This window comes from Canis lupus, chromosome 5 (genome assembly GCF_048164855.1).
Source record: "Canis lupus baileyi chromosome 5, mCanLup2.hap1, whole genome shotgun sequence".
NCBI classification, from domain to species: domain Eukaryota; kingdom Metazoa; phylum Chordata; class Mammalia; order Carnivora; family Canidae; genus Canis; species Canis lupus.
In genome coordinates this window covers 51,783,117-51,797,408 of record NC_132842.1, presented here as the reverse complement: position 1 = coordinate 51,797,408, position 14,292 = coordinate 51,783,117, and the positions used below count along the sequence as shown (strand labels likewise).

Here is a 14,292-nt window from a genome sequence, read left to right as displayed (position 1 = left end):
GGATAACCACTGAATCTGCAAATGTCTTTCTTTCTATTAAAATACCTAAAGAAATTGTTGTATTACTATTAGGACTAATTTCAGAAGATTAAAAAAATGCAAAACCTATTTTTAACAGTTCTCCTTTTTCTCTTTTGAATCATTCATTTTTGCTCTTATAAAAAATGTCATTAAAAAAACCATTTGGGATTCCCTTTTTTTGGTAACTAAAAAGTTGCTTGTATATTTTTATGAACCCACTAAACTTAAACAGATCTCTTTAGAAAAATAATGTGGATATATTTTGCTTTCTACAGCCTGAAGAATGTTAAAATAGAAATGCTTTCTTGAATTCCCTCTTCTGGCTCAAGTTACTAGGTGGTCCCAAGTTACCAGAAGTAAAATTTATAAATCTAACCCCTAGTCTAGACATTTTCCAGCACTGACTGCAGTTCAAAAAATATTAATGTCTAGCCGGCAAAGTGAAACTCCCCCCAGTGATTTTGCAAATGACTAGAAAGTTAACCTTTTGCCAACTGCTCCTTCTGTGCATGGAGGTTATTAAAAAGAATCCAGGCATTTATAAGTATGGGCTTTTTAAGACTGAAACACCTTGGCTTGACCCTTTGTGTCTCCTTCTGTTTATTCAGGCTTGGCCTCTGTGGCTGGAATGTGTGAGCCTGAAAGGAGCTGCAGCATTAATGAAGACATTGGCCTGGGTTCAGCTTTTACCATTGCACATGAGATTGGTCACAAGTGAGTGAGTTTAAGAAAATCAAAATAAATTTTAGAACTCCACTCTTTTGAGCAACTCATAACTACTGTGTGGAACGCCTGTGCTCAAACATATTTTACTGCCTTTTTGTCTGATTTCAGTAGAGAATGTTATCATTTGGGGGTATTGGGATAAATCATCTTAAGAACTGGAGACTTGTTAAATAATCTTTCTGATTCAATGACCCATATTTTTAGAGTGGTGAATGCACCACACTGAAGTTTTGTTATACAAAATTGAAATAATTTACCTTTAGCATGGTCTGCTCATCACCCAGCTCCTCTAAGTTACATTGTTTAAATGATCTTTCTTTTCCTCAAGTGACATTACCTATAAATTTAAAAATCATCATTGACACTACTACCATAAAATCTACTTTGAGTTTTCACTCTTCATATAGCTGTGAGCATACCTTTTCCAGACATAAAGTTTGTGCAATCAGTGCTATGTAACTTGTGTTTTCAGGTGTAATATGTCATTGAAATTTAAAAAAAAATAAAAAATTATGTTACAAAGAATAGCAGATATCATTCTCATCACTTTTTAGAAGGATCTGAAGTTTTTACTATTTGCTTTAAATAAATCAGTGCCAAAAACTATCCTATGGCTATCCCTGCACATACACACACATAGCAGTAAAATCCTTACTTTCTTACTTTCAAGCAACAGGCAGCAGTAAATGTAAAGGCCTGCTCATGTGGAAGGAGAGAAATTTGAAAACTTTCAAAGTGTAGTCAAACATTTTAAACTAAAACAAGCAGCCTATTTGCAGGAACTCCTGACATTTGTATGATTTAAGTTTTACAGTCTGCTTTTTGGTAGAGAAATAGATGGGGAAAAAAGAACAAATAAAAATGAATGTTTGTTATACACTTGCCTCATTGGTCATTCCTGAGATAAATCTGTAGGTCAGCTTGTTTTTTTTGTTTTTGTTTTTGTTTTTTTCCAAAGTGGAGATTGAAATGGAGTCAGTCTGTTGCATTATTTTGAAGATTGCAACTTAAATTTTACCACATTAGTGTTGATTTATGTATAAAGGCAAGTAACCTACAAGTTTAAACCTAACTTGATTCATACATGAGGGAAAGTCAGTACTGCACTTTTCAAGAAGGCCTAAAAATTTTGGTATTCTAGTTTTCATTGCAGAAAACAGCAAGAGAACAAGAGCAGAGCCCTCTTAACCAGTCAGTTTATCTTCTATGCACTTAAAAACCTGGCTCATTAATGACTGTCATAATCTTATGCAACCACACTGAATTTAATAGGTTCTGTTAGATTCAATTAAATTGAAAGGTTAGGACAAGTAACATACAGCAGATGAATAATGTGTGTGTGAGAGCACCATTACCTCATGGACTCACAAGTTAGTCAATGTCAACATATGCATTATAAGCCTTATTCTTATATGGACTTACATACCTGAGGGGAGGGTTTATCTCCCTGTATCTTTTATTGAGATGAAGATTCTAACTGACTTACTCTCAGGCTTCCCAGATTATTTTTTATTGTTGTTGGCCTCTTGGGTAATTCCTTTTAATTCCTCCTAAGATGAATGGCTTGTGCCTTATATGGGCGATTGTGAAAGAGAAGTAAAATATGTATATACCTTTTAAGATTTATGTGCTTTGGAGTAATTTTATTTCACAGCTAATTCTTGTTTGATAATGTAGCTACTAAAAATGAAGTGGGGGGGAAGCTACAAAATGCTTTATAATGAGAGCCAGAAGAAGTGCTTCCATTCAGAAATGTTATTTGACAAACTAAAAATCAGCTATCTTTCCATGTCCAATCGATTAATATGTTAGTATCCTCCATTCCCTTTTCCCCAGACAACAAGTCAGGGTAGGTTTAACTTATCTTTTTCAATATATTGAATTCTTATTTGCTCAGTTAGGGAAAATCTATTTCATGGATGAAGATCCTTTGTTTTTAAGATCTTAGGGCTTAGCTTTAAGAAACTTAGCAAGTCAACTCTGGCACAACTCATGGCATCTCTAAAATACAGTGTTCCCTATTCTTCCTAGGACAAAGCAACAGCCCTGGTAAATATATCAAGTATAGCTTTCAGTTAAAGTGTATTGCGGTTTTATAACTTGTATCATTTAGTAGGATGGATGTTAAGTGATGTGATGATATCTGCAGATTTATCACAGTGAAGAATATTTGAGTTTCTGAGACGTGCCCCCATTAAATCACTAGACTGTTGGAAGATTTTCTAGTATTCTTTACAGTGTGTAGAATATGGTTTTGCCCCCTCATTATACTGGTATACTATCTATTTTGAACAGCTATTAGGATAACTTTTTCCTTTTTTCTTTTGCTAGGCTTTAGCGCCCTTTTTTTTTCTCCCGTAACCCCTATGGGGATCAAATTAGCGACCACTTTTATTTCTCCCTGTGCCTTTGTGCAAACAAGAAATTAACTTTCATGTAAAATAAAAGATTGAGGATTTATGATGTATTTAAATAGCACGTCTGGCTTTAATGTAGCTATAAGCCAAAGACAAGTAATGAAACATTATAGAAAAGAATGCTCATTGAAAGTATTTTAAATTACTTATGTAATTGCTATAGGTTTCAGCAATGGAAAAGTAGGATGTTGAGAAAGGGTGGCAAGAATTCAACCAGACTTCTTGTATTTTGAGAAAACTATCTAATGTTTCCATACTGTACAAAAATAAATAATCTTAAGAATTGTAAAAATATTCATAATTTTTAGGGGTGCATGTTGAAGTATGCAGGACTGAAATGACAGGATGTTTGAGACTGGCTTTTAAAAGAAAATGGAAAAATAAAAAGAGAAAGATAAGGGAAGAATAGCAACATTTTGAATTTTATAATCCTGATAAGTGTATGGATGGGAGTTCATTATGCTGCTGTCTCTATGTCTGATATTTCTTCACAAAAAAGAATAGGTCCTAAATAAATCTTTTATTTGACTCAGCTCATTTAACAATTAATCATGATTTAGTAAACTATAACTCTGATTTTGACAAAATTTATGGAAATGTTAAATGTTTTAATGAAAGCTGCTGGTGTAGCTTGGTCTTGCTTTTGGAAATCAGTATCTCTGTTTGGTCTTACCAATAGGGATACAGAAGGTTGGTTAGGAGATTATTTTTTTTTAAGGAGATAATATGTAGCAGGCTTGAGGATAAAATTGTAAATTGTTAGGAAGCTCTTGTTATTATTTTCTTCAATCTGAACTTCCTTTCTCCTGCTGCAAATACCTAGGTGTCTCTAAATGCTTGATCAGGGCTGTTGTACTTTCATAATAGAAAACTAATAATGAATACATAAGAGAATTTTAGTATTTGGAACTAATATTTAAGACTGTATTTGGGACTTTAATACCTAGTCTAGTTTTGGTATCAAAATATTGTTAGTCTTATAAGTATTCTATGTTCTGGAAAAGTTTACTTTCCCATGAGTATGTTTAAAAATATCATTTAAGTATAATTTACATACAATAAGGATGCATACATTTTGTGTGTAGTTCAATGAATTATGGCAAATGTATATAACCGTTTAACCACCATCACATTCAAGATACCAACATTTTCATTACCAGAAGAAATCCCCTTGTTCCCTTTCATAGTCGATCTCCACTCTGTTCACCATTTTTCCCCTGGGCCCAGACAGCTGCTAAAGATCTATTTTCTATCACTGTAGGTTAGACTTATCTTTTCTATAGTTCCCTTTAAGTGGACTTAGAGAGGAGGCTCTTTGTGTCTATAGTTTCTTTCCCTTAACACAATGCTTTTGAGATTCACCCATGTTGTTATGTGCGTCAGTAGTTTTTTTGTTGTTTTGTTTTTTCCTGAATAGTATTTCTTATTAATAGCAGTAGCACTAGTTTGGGGCTATTATGATGACTAGAACTGCTGTGAACATCCATCCATGTACAAATATTTATTTGGACATATTTTTCATTTCTCTTGGGTGGTACTGTTGGTAGTATGTTATGTGTTAAGTTCACTTTAAAATGAACTATTTTTCTAAGTTGCTATATACCATTTTGCATTCCCCACTAGCAATCTATGAGAATTCTGATTACTTCAAGATCCTTGCCAACAATTGTTTGTGTCTTTTCTATTTTCGCCATTATTATACATTTTAGTGGCGTCTCATTTTAATTTTAATTAGTTAATCATCTATGTTGTGATGAATAATGATGAGCATCTTTTCATATGCTTGTCATTCATTGTCTTCTTTGAATGTCTATTCAAAATCTTTTCTCATTAAAAAAAAAACTGAGGTATTTTTTCTTATTAGTTGCAAAAGTTCTCAGTGTAATCTGGGTATAAAAAGTCTTTGTCGTATATACATAATGTGAATATTTTCTCCAAGTCTGTTGTTTGCCATTCATTTTAGTGGTGTTTTGTAAAAAAAAAAAAAAAAAAAAATTTTAATTTTGATGAAATGTAATTGAAAATTTTTCTTGTATGGTTTGTGGGGTTGTTTTTGTGTGTGTGTGTGTGTGTGTGTGTGTCCTAAAATGTCTTTGCCAACTTCAAAATTGTGAAAATTTTCTTCTACATTTTTGTCTAGAATTTTTATATTTTTAGATTTTATATTAAGATCTATGATCCATTTTGAGTTAATTTTTTTTGTATAGTGTGGGGTAAATGTTGAGGTTTTTGCCACCGATATCTAGTTATTTTAGCACAGTCTGTTTTTAAAAAATGTTGTAGTTTTCTTTTAATGTCTCTCTTTTTTTTAATCTTTATTTTTTTGGAGAGTGAAGGAAAGCATGAGGGAGGGAGAGGGCAGAGAGAGAGAGAGAGAGAGTCTAAATCAGGCTCCATGCCCAGTGCGGCCCTCATGCAGGGCTTGATCTCACAACCCTGAGATCATAACCTGAGCCAAAATCAAGAATCACATGCTCAACTGACTGAGCCACCCAACCACCCCTAATGTATTTCTTGACTTTTGGTATCAGAATATTGTCATATAAATTGAATTAGGAACTCTTCTGTTTTCTGGAAGAGTTGGTATACATAAGGTTGATGGTATTTCTTCTTTAAATGTTTGATAGAATTCACCAATGAAGCCATCTGAGCCTGGAACTTTCTTTATGGGAAAATCATTGATTAATAATTTAGTTTTTAAATTAAATATAGGATAGCATGTTGTCTAAATCTTTTGAGGTTTTTTGTTATTTATGTCTTTCAGTGTATTCATACTATTTCAACTAAATTGTCAAATTTATGATCATGATATTCTCTTATTGTCTTTTTAATGTCTGTCATATAAATAATGATTTTCCACTATTCATTCTTGATATTTGTAATTTGTGTTTTCTCCTTTTTTCTTTTTTTCCAGCTTTATTGAGATATAATTGACATATAACATTGTATAAGTTTAAGGTGTACAACGTGATGATTTGATATACGTATATATTGCGAAATGATTACCATGATAAGGTTAGTTAACACATCCATCACATCATATAATTACCTTTTTTTGTGTGTGTGGTGAGAACATTCAAGATTCACTCTCTTAGCAACTTTCAAGTATACAATACAATATTGTTAACTATAGTCACAATACATGAGAACTTCAGAACTTATTATATAACTGGAAGTTTGTACACTTTGAATATCTCCCCATTTCCTTCACACCCTAGTCCCTGATAACCAGTGGTCTACTCACTTTTTCTAGGAGTTGAGCTTTTTTAGATTACACACATAAGCAAAATCACAGTGTTTGTCTTTGACTTATTTCACTTGTAATGCCCATTTGTCTTTACTTATTTCACCTGTAATGCCCACAAAGTTCATCCTCGTTGAAACAAATGGCAGGATTTTCTTCCTTTTTATGACCAAACAATATTCAAGTGTGTGTGTGTGTGTGTGTGTTTGTGTGTGTGTGTATTTGCATATCACATTTTCTTTATCCCTTTATCTGTTGATGGACACTTATGTTATTTCTAAATTGTGGCTATTGTGAATAATTCTCCAATGACCATGGGGGGTGCAGATATCTACTTGAGATAGATATTTCATTTGCTTTGGCTGTGTACCCAGAAGTGGGATTTCTGGATCATATGATAGTTCTACTGTTATTTTTTGAGGAAACTCCATACTGTTTTCCATAGTGACTGTACCAATATACATTCCCAATAAGGGTTCCCTTTTCCCCTCATTCTTGCTGGCATTTGTAATCTATTGTCTTTTTATATTAGCCATATTGACAAGTATGACATGATATCTCATTGTGCTTTTGATTTGCATTTTCCAGATTATTGGTGATGCTGAGAACTATTTTCTTCCAGGAATTTTATAGTTTCTGATCTTATGCTTAAATTTTTAATTCATTTTTAATTAGTTCTTATGAGTTGTATAAAATAAAGGTCCAATTTCATTTATTTTTTTGCAGTCCAGTTTTCCCATCACCATTAATTCAAGAGACTATCTTTTCCCCTTTGGATATTCTTGGCACTCTTTTAAATGTTAGTTGACTCTGTGTGTGTGTGTGTGTGCGTGTGTGTGTGTGTGTGTGTTTCTGGGCTTCCTATTCTGTTCCCTTGCCACGAGTTTTGTGATGCCACCAGCTGCGTTCTTTTTCAAGATTGCTTTGATAATCTTTGGGTCTTGAAACATTTCATACAAATTTTAGGATTCCTGTGAAAAATTTTATTGGAATTTTGATAGGAATAGTATTAAACCTATAGGTGGTTTTGGGTAGTTTGAACATTTTAACAATATTAACTCTTCCTATCCATTAACAAGTGGTATCTTCAAATTTATTTTTGTCTTCTTCAATTTCTTTTATCAATTTCTTATTGTCTTCAGTATACAATAGGTCTTTTACCTCTTTTATTAAATGTATTTCTCTTAATTATAGGAAAGTTGCTGGAGGGGAAGTGGGTGGAAGGACGGGATGATTGGGTGATGGGCGTTAAGGAGGGCATGTGATTGAATGAGCACTGGGTGTTATACGCAACTGATGAATTATTGAATACTACATCTGAAATTAGTAATTAGCCTGCTATATGTAGGCTAATTTAATTTAAATTTAAAAAAGAAAAAATGAATTTATTTATTTAAAATTTTTTTAATTGAATTAATCTTTTTTTAAGTTAGCTGTACAGCAAATGTAGGGCTCAAACTCATGACCCCAAGGCCAAGAGTTGCACACTCTACTGACTCAGCCAGCCAGGTGCCCCTGATTAAATTTATTTCTAATGATTTCATAGTTTTTGATGCTACTGTATATGGTAGAGTTTTCTTCATTGTTTCAGATTGTTCATTGTTCTAGTGTATAGAAACACAACTGATTTTTGCATGTTGACTTTTCTGGTCTGCACTTTACTGAATTTAGTTCTAACAATTTTTTGATGGAGTCTTTTGAATTTTCTATATACAAGATCATGTCATCTATGAGCAGTGATAATTTTACTTCTTCCTTTCTGATTGGATGGCTTTTATTTATTTTTGCTGTCTGATTGGTATGCTTGAATAGGAGAGATGGGAGTATAGAAGATACTCTTGTCTTGTTCCTGATCTTAGAGGGAAAGCTTAAAATTTCACCATTGATAATAATGTAGCTGTGGGGCAGTCCCACATAAAATGGCTTTTATGATGTCAGGGTTTGTTCCTTCTATACACCCACATTGTTGAGAGTTTTTATAATGAAAGAATGATGAGTTTTGTTAAATGCTTTTTCTTTATCTACTGAGATTTTCATATGATTTTTATTTTTCATTCTATTAATGTGATGTATCACACTGATTTGCACTGATTTGCATGTCTTGAGCTATCCTTGCATCTCAGGGCTTAATCCTTTGTGATCTTGGTATGCAATCATTTTAATGTATTGTTAAGCTTGATTTTCAATTATTTTGTTGAAAAATTTTGCATCTATATTCATCAGAGACATTGCCCTATAGTTTTCTTCTCTTGAATATACTCTGGCTTTGCTATCAGGGTAATGCTGGTTCCTTGTAAAAGACTTTGGGAGTATTTGTTCCTTTTCAGTTTTTTGGAAGCGTTTAAGAAGGATTGGCATTAATTCTTTAAATGTTTGGTAAAATTCACCAGTGAATTTATCTGTCCCTGGGTTTTTCTTTTTTGGGAGGCTTTTAATTATTGATCAATCTCCTTACAGGTCTGTTCAGAATTTTTCCTTTTCTTCTATCTTTTTTTTTTTTAATTTTTATTTATTTATGATAGTCACACAGAGAGAGAGAGAGAGGCAGAGACACAGGCAGAGGGAGAAGCAGGCTCCATGCACTGGGAGCCCGACGTGGGATTCGATCCCGGGTCTCCAGGATCGCGCCCTGGGCCAAAGGCAGGCGCCAAACCGCTGCGCCACCCAGGGATCCCCCTTTTCTTCTATCTTATTTAATTTGTTCATGTATAATTGTTTGTAATTGTCCCTTATGATTTTTGTATTTCTATGATATCAATTGTAATGTCTTTTCTTTCATTTCTGGTTACCTTTAAGTGTTTTTTGTTTTTTACTTTAGTCTAAATTTTGTCAGTTTAGCTTCTTTTCAAATAAGCACCTCATGATTTCATTGATCTTTTGTATTGCTTTTCTAGTCTCTTACTCATTTAGTTCTTCTCTGATCTTTGTTATTTTTTAGTATAAAATTTGGCCATATTTTTTTCTTTCTTTTTTTTCTAGTTCCTTTGAGGCACAGAATTAGGTTGTTGACTTGAGATCTTTATTTTCTTTGTGATAAAAGCATTTATCACTATACTCTTCCTGTGATAAAAGCATTTATCACTATACTCTTCCCTTTTAGAATTGCTTTTGCTACTATCATAAGTTTTGGTATGTTGTTTTTCCATTAACATTCGTCTCAAAGTAGTTTTTTATTAGACTATTGATTTCTTCTTTGACCCATTGATTGTTCAGCAGTGTGTTATTTAATTTCCATGTTTTTGTGAATTTTTCTGTTGATTTTTAAAAAGATTTTATTTATTTATTTGAGACACAGAGAAAGAGTGAGAGTGGCAGAGGGAGAGGGAGAAGCAGGCTCCCCACTCTGCAGGGAGCCCAATGCAGGGCTTGATCCCAGGACCTCTGGATTATGACCTGAGCCCAAGGCAGATGCTTAACGAGCTGAGCCACCCAGGTGCCCTTTTCCTGTTGATTCTTAGTATCATAGTACTGTGGTCATAAGGGTCTTGAAAGGATTTCAATATGTAAAAAAAAAATTTAGGGGATACAGTTATTATAAATATATATAATCCATACTCATTTTAGCACATGTTTATCATTGTGCCAACTATAGAAGTAAAAAATATCAACACCCACCAATCCCATCATAACTGAAATTGAAATTGTTCTATTTCATTGTGTTTATTTTTGTTAATGGATGTATGCACATGTACTATATATGTTATTATTTTTTATTAAGTTTTTTATTTTAATTCCAGTATAGTTAACATACAGTGTTTTATTAGTTTCAGGTGTACAATATAGTGATTCAGCAATTCTATACATTACTCCATGCTCATCATGATAGGTATGCTCTTTAATCCCCACCACCTATTTCACCCATTATCCCACCAGCCTCCCCTTTGATAACCATCAGTTGTTCTCTATAGTTAAGAGTCTGTTTCTTGGTTTGTCTCTCTCTCTCTTTTTTTCCTTTGCTTGTTCATTTTGTTTTTTAAATTTCACATGAGTGAAATCATGTGATATTTGTCTTTCTCTGACCTACTTAGCATTACACTCTAGCTTCATTCATGTTGTTGCAAATGGAAAGATTTCATTCTTTTTTATGGGTAAATAATGGGATATTATTTATATATCACATCTTCTTTATCCATTCATCTATCAGTGGACACTTGGGCTGCTTCCATAATATAATATTCTATTATAAATTCAAGTTTGTTATCACTTATGTTATGACCTATTGTGTGATTTTTCCTGGTTAATGTTATGTAGGTGCTTGAGAAAAATATGTATCCTGCTAATGTTGGATGGAAAGATCTGTATACTGCCTAAAGTGTAGCTCGAGTCAGATATTTCTTCATTTTCTATCTGAGTGATGTATTGTTGAAAGTGGGATTTTAGAATCCTAACAATTATTATATTGTTGTTTATTTCTTGTCTTAGTTCTGTTTGTATTTGTTTTACATATTTAGGGAATCCAATTTTGGGTGTGTACATATTTATAATTTTTATATCTTTTTTATAAATTGACCTCATTATTATATATAACCTGCTTTGTCTCCTGTTACAGCTTTTGAGTTAAAGTCTGTTTTGTCTGGTATAAACTTAGCTATCTCTATTCTCTTTTGGTTTACATTTGTAGGAATATCTTTTCCATCTGTTCACTTTGCACCTATTTTGTTTACTTAAAGCTGAGATGAGTCTCCTATAGGCAGTGAATAGTTCAATCTAATTTCTTTTAAGGAATTTATTTATTTATTCATGAGAGACACAGAGGGTGAGAGGCAGAGACACAGGCAAAGGGAGAAGCAGGCTCCATGCAGAGAGCCCAATCCCAGGACCCCAGGAACATGCTCTAAGCCAAAGGCAGATACTCCACTGCTGAGTCACCCAGGCATCCCTTATTTTTTTTTAATCTCTTTAGCCACTCCAGGTTTTTTTATTAGAAAAATTAATCCATTTACATTTAAAGTAATTATTGTTATGTAAGGACTTAGTAATGCTATCTTATTGTTTGCTGACTCTTAATATAATTTCTTTCTTTCTTGCTGTCTTTGTGAACTGATAGTTTTCTGTGGTGGTTTGTTTTGATTCCCGTTTATTTGTCTTTTGTGTATCTACAGTAGGTTTTTGCTTTGTGATTACCATTACCTGTGCATAAAACATAGATATAATAGTCTGTTGTAAGACAATAGCAACTTAACTTTCATTACATACAAAAACTGTCCTTTAATAATTTCCCACCATATTTTTCATTTTATGTCCTAATTTATATATTTTATATGGTATATCAATTAAAATTACTGTAGCTATAGTTCTTTTTATACTTATATTTATTCTTTAACCTTTATAACAGAGTTAACATACCATCATATTATAATATTGTAATATTCTAAAGTTGTCTATATTCTTTACCAGTGTGTTTTATATTTTTATAGTGTTCTCATGTTACTTACCATCATTCTGTCATTTTCAGTTTGAAGAACTCCCTTACGCATTTCTTGAAAGGCAGGTCTAGTGATGATGAACTACTTCATCTTTTTTTGGCCTGGAAAGTTTTTATTACTCCTTCATTTCTGAAGGACAGCTTTGCCAGGTTAAGTGTTCTTGGCTGGCAGTTTTTTTCTTTCAGCACTTTAAATATATCCAGTCTTTCTTGGTCCCAAGGTTTCTCCTGAGAAATCGGATAATCTATGGGGGTTCCCTTGTATGTGAGACATTTTTTTCTTACCATTTTTTTTTTTTTTAAGATTTGATTGATTGATTGATTGATTGATTGATTTAAGGGAAGAGAGTGAGTGTGAGCTTGGGAAGGAGCAGAGGGAAAGTCAGAGAACCAGCAACAGACTCCATGCCAAGCAGAACTTTGATGCAGGCCTCAATACCACAACCCATAAGATCATGACCAGAGCCAAAATCACTAGTCATTGGCTCTACTGGCTGAGCCACCCAGGCCCCCCCCCTTACTGCTTTTAAAGTCCCCCTCTTTGTCTTTGATTTTAGACAGTTTTATTTTTATTTTTATTTTTATTTTTGTAGGTGTAGGTATTTTTCATTTGAAACTATTTGGGCACTTATGAGTGTCATGACCTTTGATGTCTAATCTCTCTCCAGATTGCTGCCCTTTTCTCCCACTTGTCTCTTTTCTTTTTGAGACTCCAATAATGCTTAGATAGATTCTTTTAGTAGTATTTTGTTATTCATATAAGCTTTCTTCACTCTTTTTCATTCTTTTTTCTTTTTTTCTTCTCTAATGGGATTCCAGTATACTTTTCTTTGAATTCACTGGTCCTTTCTTTTGCTTTGTTGAGTCTGCTTTTGAAGTTCTCTATTCAATTCTTGAGTTATTGTGTTCTTTAGCTCTAGGATTTCTGTGGTTTTTGTTTGTTTACTTTTTAATGATCTCTATTTGTTGTTGAATTTCTTATTTTGTTCACAAATTATTTTTCTAGTTCTAATTTCATTTAGTTATCTCTTTGTGTTTTTCTACAATTCACTAAATTTCTTTAAAAGAATTATTCTGAGTTTTTTGTCATACAGTTCATAAACATCTGTTTCTTTAGGGTTAGTTATTAGTGTGCTTTGATTGTAGAAATTTACTTGATTCCTTGTGATCTATGTATCTTTGCATTGGTATCTGTGAGTTTGAGGAAGCCATTTCCTCTTCCAGTCTTTCACAGACAGCTGTGTTGTGGGGCTACTGATGTGCTTTCTTGCCCATGCTGGCTGCATGGCTGCCTAGAACCACTGTTCAGGCTTCCTGGTTGGTCAGTGCTGGAGGCTGTGCTCAGCAGTAGCCAGATCCGGTGCCTTGCTTACTTGTGTGGGTGGATCTCTAGAGTGGGTCCATTGGCTGGGACAGACCAACTGGTAGAGACCCAAACCTAATAGAACTATTGATCAAGTTGCCTGGCCAGAATAGGCCACTGGCTCAGCTGTGCACTTGTCTTGAGCCTGACTGGTTGGGATCTCTGCTGAAGGGTCACTTGTATCTAGCAGGAATGTGAAGTGCTAATTGCTAATAAACTTGTGTCCTTTCTCTCTCTGGTTTTGGATGGTTCTCCTAGTGATCCCAATGGCACAATGTTTAAGTGGTTCTCCTAGCGAATGTCTTGGAATGCTGGGGGAACTGGATGGCCATGTTGGGCTCTCTTTTTTCCACTGGAGAATCTGTAGGCTCAGGGGGACTTGGTGTAGGGTTGCATAGGCTTGGTAGAAGGATGGTGTAGTCAAAGTAAAACTGTTCCTCTTACCACTCTAATATGGCTTTTCTTTTGTTGTTGTTTGTTATGGAGGTGTTTCTGTCTCAGACTGAGTTCTGAGATCTTCACAAAGGTGTCCTACCTAGGATTATTTGCTAGTTGCTTCTTCTGTTAAGGGGGCTAAAATCAGGAATTACCTATTTTGCCATCTTGCCAATGTCTCTTTTATTCTTGATCAATATAGCTTTAGGTTTTTAAGTGCTATTATTTTCTTTAAAATTTTTTTTGATTTTATTGATTTTCTCTATTGTATGTTCATTTAAAAATTGTTCTGGTCTTCATTTTTTTCTCTTTCTTATGCTTACTTAGGTTTAATTTCCTCTTTTTTAAAATCCTTTTGTTTATTTATTTTTTAAAGATTTTATTTATTCATTCATGAAAAACAGAGAAACAGAGGTAGAGACTCAGGCAGAGGGAAAAGCAGGCTCCGTGCAGGGAGCCCAACGTGGGTCTTGATCCCTGGTCTCTAGGATCATGCCCTGGGCAGAAGGCAGTGCTAAACTGCTAAGCCACCCAGGCTGCCCTTATCCTTTTTTTTATTTATTTATTTATTTATTTATTTATTTATTTATTTATTTATTTATTTATTTTTATTTTTTGCCCTTATCCTTTTAAAGTAGAAGCTTAGTTCATTGATTTTGCA

The 14,292-nt window shown here is 33.7% G+C and overlaps 1 protein-coding gene across 5 annotated transcripts in view; it reads left to right on the top strand.

The window, feature by feature from the left end:
- The window catches only part of ADAMTS6 (ADAM metallopeptidase with thrombospondin type 1 motif 6), a 295,855-nt gene that overhangs the window by 126,316 nt on the left and 155,247 nt on the right, over positions 1 to 14,292 (top strand). For all 5 annotated transcript variants that reach the window (XR_012031294.1, XR_012031295.1, XM_072826631.1 and 2 more), the window contains exon 9: positions 630 to 735. Coding sequence is in view for 3 of the 5 variants with exons in the window: in XM_072826631.1 (XP_072682732.1) it covers positions 630 to 735 (106 nt within the window). In the remaining 2 variants the exon portion in view is untranslated. The remainder of the gene's footprint in view (positions 1 to 629; positions 736 to 14,292) is intronic.